Source organism: Myotis yumanensis, unplaced genomic scaffold (assembly GCF_028538775.1).
Source record: "Myotis yumanensis isolate MYYU_CA2020_CCGP unplaced genomic scaffold, mMyoYum1.0.hap1 SCAF_14, whole genome shotgun sequence".
Taxonomy (NCBI): domain Eukaryota; kingdom Metazoa; phylum Chordata; class Mammalia; order Chiroptera; family Vespertilionidae; genus Myotis; species Myotis yumanensis.
Genome location: NW_027223765.1, coordinates 15,469,388 through 15,489,537, shown reverse-complemented (window position 1 = coordinate 15,489,537; position 20,150 = coordinate 15,469,388). Strand labels below are relative to the sequence as shown.

Genomic DNA, 20,150 nt, shown 5'->3' with positions numbered 1-20,150 from the left:
ATTTTTCCATCATCAATTCATTCATTGCTGGCAACACAAACATAATGCCTCTTCCATCAGATAGCTTCCAGTCTAGTGGTAGGAAGTAGTCATTACACATCACTTTAATATGAAGCAGAATGTTATACATACCAGAAGTTAAGAGGACATGAAGGTCAAGCAGGGAGAAATTGCAGCTGGTTGGGGATATCCAGAAAAACTCCTTAAAAGAGATGGTATTTGAGGTAGATTTTAAAAGTGGAAAATTTACAGATTATGATAGAGTAAGGAGGATAACATGAGCAAAGACATAGAGACAGAACACATTGGATATATTTGGGATATATCAAATAATGTAAGTTGATGCAGTTTGAAAGTTTAAGAAAAGAAAGTAATGCAACCATTTAATGAGCACCTACTATGTGCTGTGCTTATTACTTCATACCCTGCATGCATTATTTTAGTGAACATTCAGAACACTCTATGAGGTAGGTGCTGGTAGTATTCCCACTTTCCAGGTAAAAATATTTTAAATGGTTTTCCCAAGGCCACACAGCTATTCAGTAAATATTCTTAGATCTTAATGTAGGTCTGACTGGCATTAAACCCATACTGTTAATCACTACATTATACAGTTGCTCCATTTTGTGAGGAATAGTTTATATAATACTGCAATCTTTACAAGAAATGCTAAAATTTTTCTTTAAGCTTAAATGAAAGCTAATCAGTAATATGAAAACATGAAAGTATAAAACTCATTGGTAAAGGTAAAATTCAGAATATTATGTAATGGTGATGTGTAAATAACGTATTACTCTCATAAATGTTAAAAGACAGAAGTATTTTGTCTAGCTACAAAACATTTCACAACATAAAAATATGTACATTGTGATATCAAAAACAAAATGTGGGGGAAAGTGCCCTGAACGGTTTGGCTCAGTGGATGGAGTGTCAGCCTGCGGACTCAAGGGTCTCAGGTTTGATTCCGGTCAAGGGCATGTATCTTGGTTGCGGGCACATCTCCAGTGGGGGCTGTGCAAGAGGCAGCTGATCGATGTTTCTCTCTCATCGATGTTTCTAGCTCTCTGTCCCTCTCCCTTCCTCTCTGTAAAAAATCGATAAAATATATATATTTTTAAAAAATGGGGGGGAAAGTAAATGTGTAGAGCTTTTGTATGCCAGTGAAGTTATCAGCTTAGGATGGACTATAGAATGTTTTATGTAAACTTTATGGTAACTACAAAGCAAAAGCTTGTACTGGATATGCAAAAGATAATGAGAAAGGAATCAAAGAATACCACTACAGAAAATCACAGAGCATGAGAGCAACCGAAGAAAAAAGGAACAAAGGATCTACACATCCAGAAAAGAGTTAAAAGGTTACTAGCCCTTTTTTTTATAAAAAAATACTCTAAATGTAAATGGACTAATTCTCCAATCATACCTTGAAAGTGAAGGGATGAAAAATATTCCATGTAAATGGAAACCAAAAGAAAGCAGAGGTTACGATACTAATATCAGACAAAATAGAATTTAAGTAAAAACTTGAAAAAAGTCAAGGTTATTATATAACTAGAGGCCCAGTGCACGAATTCGTGCACCTTGAAAGGAACTGTGGACCACGAGGCTGCAGTGGGCACAGGGGCGGGTCTTGGCCCATCCTCTGTGTCCCTGCCCAACCCCTCCTGCCGCGGCCTCCGGGACCCAGTCTGCCGGCAGCCCCACTCCCACTGCCACCGCTCCCACATGCTGATGATGCCGGCCCCGCTTGCACCCGCTGATGGCGTGGAGCAATTGGGGCCGGAGCTGGCAGCAGGTGCAAGTGGCTGCTGTTGCCCCAATCAGCCCTCAGGAGCAGGAGGAGATAAAGAAGCCCTGAGGGGCGATTAGGGTCAGCAGCCACCGCGCGTCCCCACTGCTGGCGTCCGATGCTGGCCCTGATCACTTGGCGCCAGACTTCGGCCTGGCAGCGGGTGCAAGTAGGCTGGCGCCAGCAGCAGGTGCGAGCACCGGGTGTGACCGTGGCACACGGGAGCAAGGAATTTTCAGTAACCACCAGAGGCTCGCCCTGATGACAGCGACCAGTGCCCCGCCGTGGTCTGGTGCCCCCACTCACCTGCTCTACCATCCCGCCATGGCTGACACCCACCATTTTCTGCGCTCTGCTGCCTGCTGCCGATGCCTGCCATGTTCCACGCACCACCTGGTGGTCAGCACACATCATAGTAACTGGTTGTTCGATTGTTCAGTCTATTTGCATATTAGCTTTTATATAGATAGATGATAAAGGTGTTAATTTATCAAGAGGATTGAAAATGTTTATGCATCCAGTGTTGGAGCATCAAAATAAAGAAGCTAATATTTATGGGAGAAATAGCAATATAATAATAGGGGATTTCAATATGCCCCTATCAACAATAGATAGATCACTCAGACAAAATCAATACAGGACCATTTGATGTAAAGTACACTTTAGATGAAAAGGATCTAACATATAAAGAACATTCAATAGTAGAATAATACATATTCTCAAATATACTTGCAACAGTCATCAGGATAGATCATATGTTAGGCCAACAACCAGCCTTAACAAATAGAAGAACATTGAAATGAAATCCAGCATCTTTTCTGACCACAATGGTATAAAACTAGAAATCAATAACAGGAGAGAAACTGGAAAATTTTCTTTGGATGCATTCACATGAGTGGAATTAGTAGGTAAAAAATTGTGAATTGTGTCAATTGTAATATATTGGCAGTTTTTTTCTAAAGCTATTTGTAGTTATCCTGGAAAGTCATATGATAAGTGAGTTTCAAAACATGTAATTAAATCATGATTTAAGAGCTTTTTTAAATGGTGCATATTCTTGGCTAGTAGTGTTCTACTAACTCATTAATATAGCATATCTAAGATTTTTTAAATTTAAAAAATAGGTTTTGCATTGCAAAATAAGATGCTAATATTTTTACCTGTATTTTATTAATTACAATAATTATTAGTTTAACTATATTTTAGTATTATGCACATAGCAATTATTGTTGAAGTTAGAAATTGAGGCCTTAATCATACAATGCTAACTTTTCTTATAAGTTTAAAATTTTTATAATAAGAAAGCTCTGATAAATGTTCTTTTTCAAGTCACTTAAATTATAATAAAAGGTAAAATTATACATGCAAATTTTTTAATTTTCTTAAAGCATTTCAAATTTTCATATGATGAAATGTTTTTCTGTAATTGATTTTCCTCAGAATTTGAAAAAGAATGGGCTAATCAAGCCATGCTATAATATATATACGCAGAGGCAGTACTGCTTAGTAGGTAATATCACCGAATTTGGGACCAAACTGCCTTCATCTTAATTCTACTCTACCATATATAAGCTCTGGAACCTTACAATTTTCTTTGCTTCAGTTTTTCTTTAAAATATTTCTTTAAAAATGGTTATACTAAGGTTGTTGGGAAGACTATGTAAGTTGTGTGCATGAGTCACTTAGAATGATACCTGGATCGTAGCATTCAATAAGGCTTAGCTATTTTTTATGGCAAAAGTATTGGATATCTACCAGCTGTGTGTGATATGGTAGATTAATAGATATTAACCTCTAGTCCTCTGCTTCATCATACTGTTCTTGTTTTTAATTTTGGAGCATTTTGAGCCCCAAGGAATTGATGTATGTATTTTGTTTCTGAGTAAGTGGAAACACAACATGCTCAACATGTATAATCTTTATAAGGATAGAGAGTAGGTGGGCAGAGAGGGTATTTAAAGAGCTATTTCTCAGATTTTGGATTGAACTTTTCTTATACTCTTGAATCCTTATTCTTTTATTTTCCTCTTATTTTCCAGATTAAATTCATTTATGAAAAAAGAAAAATTTTACAGTAAGATAATAGTAGACTGTCGTAACACTGCAATGGATTCCTTCATAGAAAACAATACATATATAAACAAAATGTGGGTTCAATGTGAAAGTTGTTTGAAATGGAGATTGTTGTCAACTGAGGATGCAGCCAGAGTTGATCACAATGAATCATGGTATTGCTACATGAACACTGATTCAAAATATAATAAGTGCTCTATTTCTGAAGAAGACTTTCCTGAAGAGTCTCAATTTCATCGAAGTGGATTTAAGATTGTCTATTCACAGCTACCTGTTGGTAGCCTGGTTTTGGTAAAATTCAAGAATTGGCCAAGGTAAGATTTTTGCTATCATCATCATATATAATAAAAGGCTAATATGCAAATTGACCAAACGGGGGAACAACTGGTCGCTATGATGTGCACTGATCACCAGGGGGCAGACGCTCAACGCAGGAGCTGCCCTCTGGTGGTCAGTGCGCTCCCACAGGGGGAGCACTGCTCAGCCAGAGAAGCCCTGAGCCAGGCTCATGGCTGATGAGCGCAGCAGCGGTGGTGGAAGCCTCTCTCCTCTGAGGCAGCGCTAAGGATGTCCCACTGCTGGCTTAGGTCCTCGGGCTCCCAGACTGCGAGAAGGCGCAGGCTGGGCTGAGGAACCCCCCACCCCCACCCCCCACCCCTGCTGAGTGCACGAATTTTGGGGCCTCTAGTTATTTTATAATAAACTGTCGAGATATAGTCTTGCTAAGTTTATGAATTTTAAAACTTTTAAAAGAATCAACTTTTTTCTGTTGTTTGTCTGATTTCTTATTGTTTCCTGATGTCATCATAATTCTTTCCCTGATTTCTTTGGGTTTAATTCTACTTTTTCTAGTTTCTTATATTGGAAACTTAGGTTACTGACTTAAATTTATTTTTCCTCTTTTAAGTATTGCTTTAGCTATATCTCAAAAATTTTAGTATGTTGTGTTATATTGCCATTGAGTTTGAAAGATGTATTAATTTTCTTAGTATTTCTTCTTTGAAATGAGTTGTTGGAAGTATGTTTTTAAATTACCAAATATTTGGGGATTTAAAAATAACTTACTGTTACTGAGTTCTAATTTAAATCAATTGTAGTCAGTTTCATTGAATTGTATTCTATAGCCCAGTATGGCCTATCTTGAAAAGAATGTGTTTTCTGTAATTGCTGCCTAGAAACCTAAAATGTATTATTTTTCTCCTCCCCCCTCCTGTTCCTTCTTCCTCTTTCTCTCCCTCCTTTCCCTCCCCTCCCCCTCTTTCTTCTCCTTTTTCTTCTTCTTCTTTAGATTTTTGTATATTTACTATTGTCTACCTCAATGTTTCCCATTCCGGGTTGATTTTTCCAAGAATGTAATGTGCAGTATACATATAGTTTCAAGTTTTTTTTCCCAATTACTTTTTAAAATTATATTTATCCTGTTAACATTGTTTTGATTTTCTTATTTTGGGACTTATATATATTACTTATGGTAGATCTTTGTTTATCATTGGTATTTTTTCAACTCTTTTCATCTTTAAAATTTTAATTATTTTTTATTTTCCATCTTTTATCTTTCTGAAGGTATTATCAATTGAACGTAATGTCTTTTGTGTTTCTTCTAGATTAGTTTTTATTGAAAAATTTTGAAATGTTTTTATGAGTTTTGTCACCTGTCTGTTCAAATCTTCCTTTTCTTCAAAACCTACTTTTTTAGTTTCTCTAATTCTAATTTATAGTTTTTCACAACCTACATTATTTTCTTAATATGTATTAATTCAACCTTTAGTGTTATATTCCCACTTTTATTTGTACCATCTCTTTTCTTTATTCTTATTGGTCCTGCCCTATTAAACTTGGATTATACTCCCAACAGTTTCTCCTCAGCATGAGCTTTCGCTCTGAAAAGGAGCTCTGTCAGTTAGTTTTAAGTGTTCATAGGGCCCAGGCTGCTCTAACGCTTTCAATTTTGTTGCAGTCCCCCTCACAATTTTGACTGCTGTACTCAGTTTGACTTTCCAAAGAGAACTTATGATTTTAAGGTTCTTATGTCACAAACACATCAGAATCTGGTTGCCTGCCCCCTCCCACTTTGTTCTCTCTCATAAATAAAGATGCTAATAATGTGGGTCTTATAAGTGTTGGTAGTTTGTACCTACATTTTACATGTGTATAGCTCAGTGGTCGGCAAACTCGTTAGTCAACAGAGCCAAATATCAACAATACAACGATTGAAATTTCTTTTGATAGCCAAATTTTTTAAACTTAAACTATATAGGTAGGTACATTGTTATTAATTAATTAGGGTACTCCTAAGCTGGCCTTTGCTAAAAAATCCTCATTTTATAATAATAAAGCCACCAACACAAAATAATTACAATTCTTAAATTGATGACAAAAATACCTGTAGGATTTGCAGCTGTTTGGAAAAATACAAGTAACTTTATGCTTCGAGTAGGTACTTTTGTCACCTGCGCGCAATTTGCGGACGCGACTAGCACTAACCACTGCACAATGAGACTGCTGACTGACTGGCTCACTCAACTCATGCATGAATCACGTGCGCCCCCCCCCCTCCCCCCGCGCTGCATATCCCTCGGCCCGCCTGAGCCGCGTCTCCCATCGCCCGACCGACCGACCGACATCCCCCACTTCTTCTAACGCCACTTCTTCAAAATAGACTTGCCCAGGCCAAAAACCGACTTCTGTGCATGGGCCACGAAGTTTCAATCGCACTGTACGTGCGCGCCCGCACGTGGTATTTTGTGGAAGAGCCACACTCAAGGGGCCAAAGAGCCACATGTGGCTCGGGAGCCGCAGTTTGCCGACCACTAGTATAGCTTGTCAATTAGTTTTGTTATAGAGGTTTTGTGTCAGGTTTTGCCTTTCTGTTATAAGTGTTCTGCCTGTATTTATGGGAAAATCAGGAGATTCTAAAACTATAACACCATTGCTGCCTTCTTCCCAGAATCCCTTGCTATTTTATATTACATTCTCCTACTTAACATTCTTAAAGCTGGGATATTCTAGCTCATGTTACCTTGTTTGCATTCATATTGAACTATTTTGCATGAAGAATATGTTTGGTTTCATAAACTGTGGTGAGCTTATTCTAACATACACCTAAGACACACACAAGAGGCCTTCAAGTCATATACCTAGATTTGGGTTGAATTATGTCCCCCAAAATCACATGTTAAAGCTCTAACCTCAGAATGTAACTGTATTTGGAGTTAGTGCCTTTAAAAAGGTAATTATGTTAAAATAGGCTCTTAGGGTGGGCCCTAATCCAATCTAAGTGATTTTATAGGAAGAGGAGATTATATACAAAGAGACACCAAGGATGCACAGAACAAATACCATATGAAGCCATCTACAAGTCAGGGAGAGGTTTCAGGAGAAACCAACTCTGCTGATACATTGGTCTTGGACTTCTAGCCTCCAAAATGGTGAGAAAATTAATTTCTGTTGTTTAAGCCACTCAGGTTGTGTAATTTTTCTATGGCAGCCATAACAAACTAATACATTTAATATCTTTGCAAATGTGGAAATTACTCTGAGATTTGTACATTTTGTTGCTGAGAGCTTTTCTAGGGATCAAATGTGAAATATTGTATGGGTGTGTGTATATATATATATGTGTATATATATGTATATCATATATATATATATATATATATGTATATATATATATATATAAAACCCTAACATACAAATAGACCAAATGGCAGAACAACTGAACAACCAGTCGTTATGATGTGCGCTGACCACCATGGGGCGTGCGGAACATGGTGGGTGTCGGCAGCAGGCGGCAGAGCACTGAACACGGTGAATGTTGGCATAGCACAGCGGGATGGTGAAGCAGGTGAGCGGGGGCTCCAGACCAAGATGGGGCGCTGGTCACTGTCATCGGGGCGAACCTCTGGTGGTTACTGAAAATTCTTTGCTCCTGCATGCCATGGGAGTGCTTGCACCTGCCAATAAAGTAATACTTTCTTTTCCTACAGCAAACTCTATGGAAAAATCAAAATATAATAGTTATATTTACATCCACATTGTGAATTAGCACACACTTATGTACCTGTAAAAATACTGATGCAACCTCCTGCCTTTGGACTGTGTCTCTCTGCTTCGTGGTGGAGATATCTGCATGTACTAGGAAGAGAAAAACTATCTCTATAATGCTTAAGCAGCCTTGATTTTTAAAAATTGCAAATAGCATTGTATTCAACTAAAAAGAGCATAGAAGTTAAAAGTAAAAGAGAACAGTGCATATCTTATTTAGTATAGTAGGACACATTGTCAAACAGAAGCTAGGCTCTGTTTAGGATAACTACCTTGGGCATATTTACACAGACATACAAAGCTTTCTCATGAATATGAAAATTAATTTATAGAAAATATATTTGCATCCTAATGTAATGTAGTAAAATAGTTTAGTAATAAAATATGTCTTTAGGTTAACAAACCAGTCCAGTGATACATTCTAGATATAGTATGTAAATTTATAAATTGATATTTCTACTAGATCCTTTCAGTATTACAAATTATTATTTAATTACTTTGTATTTTTTGCCTATGGATTGATATACTCTGTGTGTGCGCGCGCGCGCGCATGAGTGGGAAATTTCTTATCCCCAACAACCACTGCTTTTAGGCACAGCCCAGAGATTTCTTTCTTTTTTTTTTTTTTTTAATGTATTTTATTGATTTTTTACAGAGAGGAAGGGAGAGAGATAGAGAGTTAGAAACATCGATGAAAGAAACATCGATCAGCTGCCTCCTGCACATCTCCTACTGGGGATGTGCCCGCAACCAAGGTACATGCCCTTGACCGGAATCGAACCTGGGACCTTTCAGTCCGCAGGCCGACGCTCTATCCACTGAGCCAAACCGGTTTTGGCAGATTTCTTGACAAGTATAATGTTCAGTTAGTGATGATTCCAGCTCATCTCTTCTGTTTCTCAAGGATTAGGAATGAGGCCCAAGTAAAATTTGCTCTCCTCTTAAACATCCAAACCACAGTTAAAAATAAGTCATGTACTTCTTCTCATTGGAAATAAATAAATTCATGCTTTAAGCTTCAATTCCTATTGAGAGCAATAGCTATCATATTAAAGATCATTTTCCTGGATAAGAAATGTGTAAGATATCAGTTTCTTCATAATATACTAGAGGCCTGGTGCCAGAAATTTGTGCATGGATGCAGTGCCTAGGCCTGGCCAGTGATCAAAGCCCGAGCATTTGTCATGGAAGGGCAGGTCCCAGCTGACCTCTGGGCCCTGGGCAGTACCTGGGCCCCTGGGCCCCCGCGTGCCCCCCTCCGCCCAAGTCTTTGGGCCCCCACCTGGCTCCCTCAGTGCCTGGAAGCCCAGTGGCAGCCCTGCCCCCGCCGCCGCCACCGCTGGTCGCTGTCTGTGGGGCGATCAGGCCCCACTCAGCTCCCTCAGTGCCTAGGAGCCAGGCGGTGGCCCCACTCCCCACTGCTGGTCATCATCTGCGGGGCGATTGGAAGGCTGATCGGGCCCCACTCACATCTGCCTTGGCCTGGTGCTGCCTGCTCACCTGCTCCACCATCCCGCCATGGTCCTGCTCTCGTCGGGGCCCATTGGGGCTGGCAGTGCCTCACTGCCGCCCACTGCCAGCACCACGTTGCGGACGCCTGCCATGTTCCATGCCAGCCCCTGGTGGTCAGCGCACATCATAGTGAGCAGTTAAAATCCTGGTTGAACTCCTGGTTGAGGGGACAATTTGCATATTAGGCATTTATTATATAGGATTTGCACTTCCCCTTGAATTTACCACTTGTTCTGCCAAAATGTTCTCCTTCCCTCCTAAGGGGATTATAATACCAGGTACCTTTTTGACTTTGTTGTATTTATACATTTTACACCCACAGATTCTAAAATTGATCATATACTTCCCTTGTAATTCTGATACACTTCCATTGGGCTGCCTATTCTTACTCTCCCTCTTCACCTTTAAGCTTCAGAATTTCTCATCGATATGAAAGTGAAAAATTGGGAAGTAGACGTGCACAATGTGCTGTCTTCATTGACAGTTTTGGAACTGAAATTGAAGTCAGAGTGAGGGCAAAAATGGACATCAGCTTTTTTGAATCACAGCAAGTCAGAGAAGATGATAGATGTAGCAGCTGCAGGGAAGTAATCATGTTTTCTACATCTATTGCCTCTGCTCAGCTCTTCCTACTGTTTAGGAACATTCTGTGTTAGCCGAGATATACAGACTAGGAGTCATGATTCCTTTGCACCGCCTGGAGAAATACAAAAGTGCCAGAGTTATTTAGACATTTGACAGAATTTCGCATAATTCATCTCTGAATCAACATGCAATATTTTCTATAATATAGCATGTTTTTAATAATGAACAGAAGCTTTTTTTCTTTTGTTGGCATTCAATAATTTTTAGAGTCATCTTTTTTTATATATATTTTATAGAGTAGTGATTTAGATTGAAGACTCTCGGGCCCAATAGGTTTGATGTAGAAACAGTTATATCAAAATTTGTGTCAGAAAAATACCAGCTCATCTTACACATAATTGCAAAATATTTCTTTCTTTCATGTCTTAAGTGTTAGAAATCCTGAGACTGACACTGAATGGAGTAGTTGCTATGCATAAATTTGCTATTGTTTGGCAATGATCCTTTTAAAAATTGCTGTGAGGTGTAAATCAGTAGTATTAAGCGTGAGCCCCTTATATTTTACAAAAAGTTTAAACAAATATAATGTAACAATCAGTTTGGTTCTTTTAAAATAGCTGTCAATTGAAGCACCTACTTGTTCCTTGGTGTTCAATAAGTTGGGAGTCTCCATTGCAGCTGCCACTTATTCTTAGTCATTTGTCTATTGAAGTCTTCTTTTGACTGGGTTTCTTCAGAAAGTGGATTTCCAACTTAGTTTTAAAAGATGAACTCCACTTGAGTTTTACTCTTAAGCACAGCACAATAAGAGCTTTCACATGTTGTTATGTGAACCTGATAATAACCAGACAGTCTTCATTTAAGTCCTGAACCACCGTTTGGGTTCCAGATAGTGTGACTCAATCTGTAATCCTCTAGCCCCTCTTCTTCCATGATGGAAGGTTACCAAGGCAGCCTTCTACCTCCCTTACCCTAGAGAGGCCCAAAGCCACAGGACTCTGCTCAGCATCAGGGAACAGTAGATAGCTGTTCCATTCTCACACTCTATCATCTCTGGCGACTGGTGCACCTAAGTCACCACCTCCTTGCAGTTCTACTTGGGACTTATCAGCTTCCTGGGATCAAATGTTTTTACCTTAATAATGCTAAGCATAAACTCTTTTCATTAATCTATAATCTGTGAAACTTTTTTATAGTTGGCTATGATAGATACAGTTCTATATTTATGACTTCATAACTTTAATATCACTTGATAATTTAGTAGGATATCAATAATCTACAGTCCCCAAATCCAAATAATGTATGGATTTTATATTTTTGTGATTTCAGATTCTTTGCAGCATGATTTGTATGCATCCTTTAGATTTTAAACTTATCTGTTGCGTTTATTTAGCTTTAAAATAATTATTGAAATTAGGCAAAAATATTATTCCTTCTACTTCTCAATGGTACCAATTATCTTAACTATATATGGTTGTATTAGTTTGCTAGGGCTGCCATAGCAAAGTGTCACAGACTGGGTGGCTTAAAAATAACAGAAAATTATTCTCTCACAATTTGGGGGACTAAAAGTCTGAGGTCAAGGGTGTCAACAAGGTTAATTTCATCTGAGGCTCTCTCCTTGGCTTGTAGATGGGTCTTGTGTCTTCACATGGTCCTCCCTCATATTGGATTACGGCCCACCTTTTAATTTAGTTACTTCCTTAAAGTTGTTATTTCTAAACACAATCTCATTCTGAAGTATTGGGGGTTAGGACTTCAACATATAAATTGAATTGTACACAATTCAGTATATAATGATGATACTTCAAAATATTTTAATTTACCTAAAAACTAAAATGTGTAAAACACATGTTTGTTTCAATGTAGTAATGGCACAGTGAGGAACCAGAGTTACAGTGAGGCCTCATTACCTGCTGCAGGCCTCTTGTCTGGGAGAAGGCAGAACTAGAGTCTGGGTCTCCTGATTTGAACCTTGTTATCTTTTTACTCCATAGTGCAGCAAACTGAAATAGAACTTGATAGTTGTACAGATCTTTGAATGTCTGGGTATATTAGATATGTATATTTTGGGTCATGAACTATAAACTTCAGATTTCTATTGTACATTATTTAGTCACAGCTTCCTGACCTTATTTAGTACCTTTTTTCCTGCTTTATTTTCTGAAGAATAGTAGGTCATAGTCTAGAGAGATTGGTAAACTAGTTACAACTAAGTTGCCAAATGAAAAAATAAAACATACCAAGGAATTTCTAGAGATTTATGTTAGTTAAAAAAAACCCTAAAGATTTATTTTTAGTAAAGGATAAATTTTATTTCCTGCACTGAGGATTTTTAGCAATGTGGTCACCTGTCAATGGAGCAGATGGCGGGGGGGGGGGGGGGGGGGGGGGGAGAGAGACAATATTGACTGCTGAACTTACTTCTGCTTGTCCCACCGAAGTTACAATCTCCAGAGTTAGCACAGCCTGAGCTAACAGTACCCTTTTGGCAGCCCTGGCTCAGGAAATGCCAAGGCTCTCCTACCCCTTCAGAAGCCCTGTCAATAGGTTAACATTTTAGTAATTAGTCATTCTGATTGGTTAGTGTTGAGCCAGTCCTGTCATGATTCTGATGAATCTTTTTTCTTTTAGCAATACCTAATGTCTCTTACAGACCCTGGAGATCACCCCTTTGTCTTATAATTCTTTCTCATATCTCATGTATATCTTAAATATGTGACTATTTCAAAGCTTTCTATATCTATAAAGGCACAACTGATTACTTGTATCAAATGAATATCCTACTTTTAAAATGTGAATATGTTAAAGTTTATTTAATAATTTATTCAAAGAAGAAAGTTTGATATACGACTATGACAGATACATTGATAACTGCCTTTTTTAAAAGCATCAAAATAATTAAATATAATTTTCTTTGAAAGTTGGCCAGGGATACTTTGCCCTGATCCTTTTAAAGGTAAATATGTGACCTATGACCTGGATGGAAATGTTGAACAGTATCACATAGAATTCCTGGGTGATCCCCATTCAACATCATGGATAAATGCAACATTTGTTGGACATTATAGTATCACATTAAAGGTAGGTAGAAAAATCAAAACTTTATTCTTCTTGCACTGGTTTTTAATTATTGCCATTTTTGTCTCAGATCTTAAAAGATACATAATGATTAACTTTTATATTTATATAAACAAATAGTATATACTCTGTTTTAAACTCATATTTTTATTTTTAAAGCAGTTTTTCAAAGGAAGTATGGATATACAAATAGTTATGGGGTACTTTAAAATTTTATTTTTCTAATAGACATATAGTATAAATCAACTGAGGACTTCATATAATTGTGTTTTGAAATAATCTTAAAATTATTTGGAAATTTTTCAATTCTTTTGAGAAAACTCTTAAGTTGTAGCTAACAGGGAAAATTAATTATGTAATGCAACCAGATTTTCAAATTTCAAATGGAATATTTCATTATACTAACTCTATCAGTATCTTTTTGATTCCTTTTAAACTTTAAATCACACAATCCAATTAATGAATAGACTGGACTCTCAGGTTGATGAGAATAGGTAAACTGGACCTGTTTCCATGGATTTGGTTTAATTATTATGAATTAGCTCAGCTATCTGTCTGTATTTTAATATTAAAACTTTTCATCTGCAAATCGTGCTTTCATTAGAAATCTGATTGATGTCAGAAATGTGGATTCCTTTTCCTCAGTTTGGATAGTGGCTATTTTTTAATGAGAAGCTTATGTATTCAAATACACATATGAGTGTATGTACATTTAAGGCGTGCCCTTTAACCCACACTATAAGTAAATCTGTGGAGATTTGAGGTACTTTAAAATGGGCTTTTACTCTGTCTTTGGCATAAGCAGTATATTTGCCCATTTCAGCTTGAAAACAGCTGGAAGGAAAGGATGTTTTATTTCAGTGTGGAATAACATCGCTTATATTCATGTCACGGGAGTTGTGAACCAGTCATCTTAATGTGAGCACCTTCTCAACTCTGACTTCTTGGATGTATGCCTGGGTACTTCTACTGACAGTCACTGACGACTGGAAGGAGTGTTCTCCCTTCTCTGCCCCCTCCCCTTTCTAAAGGATGGGGAAGTCTAGCTTCTCATGAAGCAGACCTTAGAAACTTAGATATTTGATAATGTGCTAAAGAGTGGGACACTTTTTTAAACATATTTTTTATTGATTTTAGAGAGGGGTAGAGAGATAGAAACATCAATGATGAGAGAAAATCATTGATCGGCTGCCTCCTGCACTATCCCCTACTGGAGATCGAGCCTGCAACCTGGGCATGTGCCCCTGACCGGAATCAAACCTGGGACCCTTCAGTTCACAGGCTGATGTTCTATCCATTGAGCCAAGCTGACAAGGACGAGTGGGACACTCTTAAGAAAGTATATGTAAATATAAGTTTAAAAAAATCAAAGTGTATTTTAAAATTGTCAGAACTAGTAGTACTTGTAGGATTTGACTCCTGTCATGATTAATTTGAGTAGTCTGGTATCAGTGAGCATACCATTAATCCCTGGGACAAGGAAAAAATTTTGATGCAAAACAAAGCCAACACACAAGAATCAGTAGACATTAGTATTTAACCTTATGAAAGCATTAAAGCAAACTTAGAAAGTCTTGCAAAGACCAGGAATTCAGGGCTGCTTAAATGAATGAAAGGCTGAGAGAAGAAGAAAGTAAAGTGTTGGTTTCTGCTCTTCCTCCCCCATTTCCAACTAGCCAGGCACTCTGGGTGGATAACTCACTGGGTGCCCACAGGCTCTGGGGCAGGCTCTGCCCTCTGCTGTCATTCAGGGTACCTACCTACAGGCTCTGCTCTTGGCCTATACTCTTTTTTTCTTACCTGTGCCTTTTTTTTCTACTTATTCTCTTAGAGCTTGTATAATAGGGGTGCCTTCTTCTGTGGGTCTCTTCATTCAAGTCTGAAATTTTAGTTCCTTTTCACTTCAGTTCAGCTGTCACATGCCAGACTGGCTGTGCTCTGATTCCCCACTCCTGGCTACCTAAGATCTCAGCGTGCCAGGGAGGGGAGATTAACCCGTGACTGAAGCCTCCTTGCTCCAATCGACTCAAGAAACACAAGGCAAGGTGGTGGACTCAGGGAATACAGACAACCAAGGTAGAAAAATGATAAAAAATGATACGTCTGAGAAATTGGTTGAAAAGTATTAATTCCAAACTATGTATTACCTGGAGATAGCTGGGATTTATGGCCCTGTCTCCTGGAGGTGGAGATAGTCTTGACTTCAACCTGTAGTTCTATTACCTAGACTTCCATGGGTTTAATCTTTTATTGTCCTTTTTGCACTGGAGCTCCTGTATCCTCAGATGCTATCTCTATATTGCACCACAGTGATCCAGATATTAAATTCATACCTCCTCCCCCCATTATAAAGATCACTTACACAAGTAATATATAGTATACAATGTAGACTTTCTTTAAGATTTTTCTAGAAGGGGTGGAGAAGAGATACACATTGTCCAATCTTTTTCTAAAACTCAACAAGGAATGAGAGGCACATGTGACTCTTACTGGTTTAAGCTGTCTAAATCTTACTTCATACATTATTTCAACATCATTTTCTCCTAGTTGTATAAGCTTAGTTTAACAAGTGATTAAATAATATTTCAGAATTTTCACTAGTTATGGACTATATTAATTTTGCAGTGTATGTTAAGGTGGGAGAGAAATAAGCTCCTCTAGAAAGACATTCCATGTATTTACAAGAAAATGGGATGTTTTTAGTTTTAGATTATAAAAAATTTAACTCTTTTATTTCATGTTTGTCTAGTTCTTTTTTTAAATAGATAATTCCACCTGGTAAATATGTTTATGGGACCACTGAATTAGTAATTTTATTGTTTAAGGTGCAGAAGAACTCTGTTATTGTCTATTAATACGAATGGTAGGGTTTTCTCCAATAAAAAAAACTTACTTATAGATACAGTGCAATATACTTTAGAAAACAGTTGAAGGCAATATTTAGATTGCATATTTACAATTTATATTGGTTTATTCATACATTATTTTTTTCATTTATCATAAAATCAGTAGCTATAAAAAAAGCTAAAGTTTCCCCTCCATTTTAAAGAAACCTTGATTCTTTTGAAAGTTTGTATTTAAAATATATATCACTCTGATAATTACTCAGATAAAATGGACATGAACGTGTACCAGATGGCTATTTTTTGTTGTTGTTGTTGTTAATCCTCACCCAAGGATATTTTTCCATTTTTTTAGTGAGAGTGGAAGGGTGGGAGAGAGACACAGAGAGAGACACATCAATTGGTTGCCTCCCGGCACGTGCCACGACCAGGTTGGAGCCTGTAACTGAGGTACATGCTCTTGACTGTAATCAAACCTGAGACCCTTCAGTTCTCGGGCTGACACTCTATCCACTGAACAAAACTGGCTAGGGCTAAATGGCTATTTTTTTTTTTAAGATTCAATGCATGGAATAAAATTCTTTCCCCATTGGCACAAATCTTTCTCCTGTAGTTAGTAGGTACATGTTTGTAGAACTCATTATTTGCAGATTTATTTTTTAGCTTGATAGACTGCTACTTGATAGACTACGAGGTTAGCATTTCTTAAGCCTGGCTGTGCATTATAGAGCTTTACAAAACAGTAACAACACCACCACACAACAAAAATACAGCAATGCTAGGGTTCTACTCTACTGGATCAGTTAAATCAGAATGTATTGGAGTAGGGCTAGGCCTCACCGTTTTTAAGTTCCTCAGATAGATCTGATGTATAGCCCAGAGAGACAGAGAGAACTGCTGAGTTTTCACATCATGAAGCATCAGAGTTTTATTGGAGTTATCTCTATACTAGAGGCCTGGTGCATGGATTTGTGCACTGGTGGGGTCCATCGGCGTGGTCTGTGGGGATTGGGCTGAAACCAGCATCCAACATCCCCTAAGGGATGTAGTAGTGTGCGAAGCGGCAGGTGGCGAGGAAGGAGCCGCTCCCGCTCATCCCAGGCCTGTTCATCCCAGTCATCCGAGCAGGGCTCTCACTATGGGAGCACACTGACCATCAGGAGGCAGCTCCAGCATTGAGTGTCTTCCCCCTGGTGGTCAGTGCATGTCATGGCAACCGGTCAGACGGTCGGACACTTAGCATATTAGCCTTTTATATATATAGATACTCATGTTGAATGACAGTCTTGGGTAGACTTGCTTAAGCAGAACTCTTGACTTTTCAAATTATATATGCAGTAGTAGTCATTACACAAGTGCATCTGGAATAACATCTATTCAAGCAAGTGTTTTGCTTCTAATATTCATTAGGATCCAAATACTAAGAATGTAGTATGTAATAAGGATTAGCCCATTAGTTTGTAAACTAGATTATCAGGCAGCATTTTGCTCTTAGAGTAATGGAGTGAAACTGGATACAAATCTATTGAGCCAATTCAGTGGAAAACCACATTTGCAGCAAATCTGTAGAGCTACCAAACTCTCAGAAGTTTTTTATCATATGGATTCTATATTTGATGTAAAATTTTCTGTAATTTGCTATTAGTTTAAGACTTTTTGTTTTCTTGTTTTCTAAGCATCCTTTAGTTTTTGGCCTGGAGAAAGGTTAAGGGAATTAGAACATGTTTCTATAACTGTGACCTTTTTGTGAATAATCTAATCTGCCAAGGAAACTTTTGTAGTAATGTATATTAGGAAAAGAATGAAGTTGTCATAGTGGTTAAAAAGGCAGTCTCTAGAGCCAGGTTCTTTGGGTTTGAAGGTTGGCTGTACTATTTACTAGATGTTTGAACTCAGGTAGGTCACTTATCCTTTGCAAATCCCACACTCCTCATATTAAAATGGAGGTTATAATAGTACCCGCCTCGTAAAGTTGTAGTGGTTAACTGAGATAGTATATATAAAACATTTAGCACAGTGCTTGTCATATAGTAGGCTCTTAATAAACATTAGTTGATATTTTACAATGGGAATATAGGTGAAATACATAGCTAAATAATTATTTTTCCCCTAGAAACTAGTATCTGTAAAAGGGAGCACCAAAAAAGATACAAGAACGAAAAGGTGGAGAATAATATTTTTTCTTTTGATTAAGATCATGTGTCCAAATGGCATGATTTTAGTTGGGGTGTGTGTTGTTGTTGTTTTTTTAAATCAACCAACATGATGGTCTCAGAAATTGAGTGAAATAGACTGAATTGATCATCTATCTTATCTTTTGATGCTTCAGTACATGGCTGAAAGAGTCCATTGCTGTAATGCTTTTCTAGTTTAAGGTAAACGGAAGTGCTAAGAACTTTTGAAAGCAGGAGATAATTTAAAACCTTCTGAATCCGACTTCTTGGTGAATGAATGGTCTACAATATCAGCAATCCCCCAAGAATACTTTGGATTTGTTTGATGGAATTTGGAAGGAGAATAGGAAATACTATCTTTCAGGTCCTTTGCAACTGAATGAAACCAGTTTTTCCCCTATCTCTATTCTGCTTCTTGATTCACTCACATTTATATATGCTGACTTTGCTGTTTCAAGTAAATTTTTGAATTCACCTCTGTCATCTCCCACCTTCATCTCTTATGAATTTAGATAGCTGTGAACTTCTACTGAAGTTAAAAGTCCAAATCCAAATAAATGACCAAGTTTATTCTGTTTACTTTAAATATCAACTAGGTTTCTCATATTGACTCTTTAGTGGGATTACAGTCATCTTTTCTAAGAAATTCCAAAGTGTAGCTTTCTCAGTTTTTTGGAAGTGCTTATTTTCTGTTAAAGAAACCAGAGTCAGATCATTGTTTTTAAGCCAAAATACAAGGCTCATTAAATTGCCTTCAGAGTCATACCCCTTATAAGTAAGTCTGCCTTATAATGGGTCTTTTATATTGGGGTTCTTAAATAAGTAAATAGTTGTAGTGTAACTTTTTTTTTTTTTTAATATATTTTATTGATTTTTTACAGAGAGGAAGGGAGAGAGATAGATAGTTAGAAACATCGATGGGAGAGAAACATCGACCAGCTGCCTCCTGCACATCTCCCACGGGGGATGTGCCCGCAACCCAGGTACATGCCCTTGACCGGAATCGAACCCGGGACCTTTCAGTCCGCAGGCCGACGCTCTATCCACTGAGCCAAACCGGTTTTGGCTGTAGTGTAACTTTTTGGTACATTGTTCCATTAGGGAATGGTGAAGTCCAAAACTCATAATCAGATGAGTGCACAATTGATATATAAACTTCTTTTTCGTTTCATTTTCTTTAATTCCCCCACCATTTTTGCTTTGTTTTGATTTTAAGTATCTTTTAGCCAAGGGTCAAGACCAGTCCATGACTCAGGCAAAACCCATATCCCTAAATCCTAAATAATTTTTATTAAAATAACTGAAAATAAATTTCAGAACCACTTCCTTACCATTTTGTTTATCTCACAGAATATGTACTGATTCTGTGTCACATATCTAACCATCCCTTTCTCCTAGATCTTCCACCTGCTCTATGATTCTATCTTTAAACATAATCTGAGCATCTGTCTGTAATAAATACAACCATTGTTCTCTCATGAACTCATATTCCATGAAAAATGAGCAAATGTGGAGTAGAAAATAGCAGTCAAGTATGTTAACTTTCTTTTAGGTTCAGGTCTTTGTATCCTCATTTGTTGTTGTTTAGAATCCTTTAGATAAAAAAAAAAAAATCCTTTAGGTCAAAAGAGCTTAGATATTTAAAATATTTACTAAATATATGTAGCCTGAGATTTAAAAAAAATTTTTTTTCTTTATTGATTAAGGTATTACATATGTGTCCTTATCCCTGCTTTACCCCCCTACTCCTACCCCCCTGCTCATGCCCTCACTCCCTGGTGTCTGTATCCATTGGTTATGCTTATATGCATGTATATAAGTCCTTTGGTTGATCTCTCCCCCTTATCCACACCCTCCCCTACCTTCCCTCTGAGGTTTGATGGCCTGATCGATGCTTCTCTGTCTCTGGATCTGTTTTTGTTCATCAGTTTATGTTCATTATATTCCACAAATGAGTGAGATCATGTGATATTTATCTTTCTCCGACTGACGTATTTCGCTTAGCATAGTGCTCTCCAGTTCCATCCATGCTGTTGCAAATGGTAGGAG

The 20,150-nt window shown here is 37.7% G+C and overlaps 1 protein-coding gene across 2 annotated transcripts in view; it reads left to right on the top strand.

Annotated features, from left to right (window-relative positions):
* The window catches only part of ZCWPW2 (zinc finger CW-type and PWWP domain containing 2), a 79,536-nt gene that overhangs the window by 14,480 nt on the left and 44,906 nt on the right, over positions 1–20,150 (top strand). For both annotated transcript variants that reach the window (XM_070433290.1, XM_070433291.1), the window contains 2 exons: positions 3,829–4,176; positions 12,928–13,087. In XM_070433290.1, the coding sequence (XP_070289391.1) occupies positions 3,842–4,176; positions 12,928–13,087 (495 nt within the window). In that variant the 5' untranslated portion in view covers positions 3,829–3,841. The remainder of the gene's footprint in view (positions 1–3,828; positions 4,177–12,927; positions 13,088–20,150) is intronic.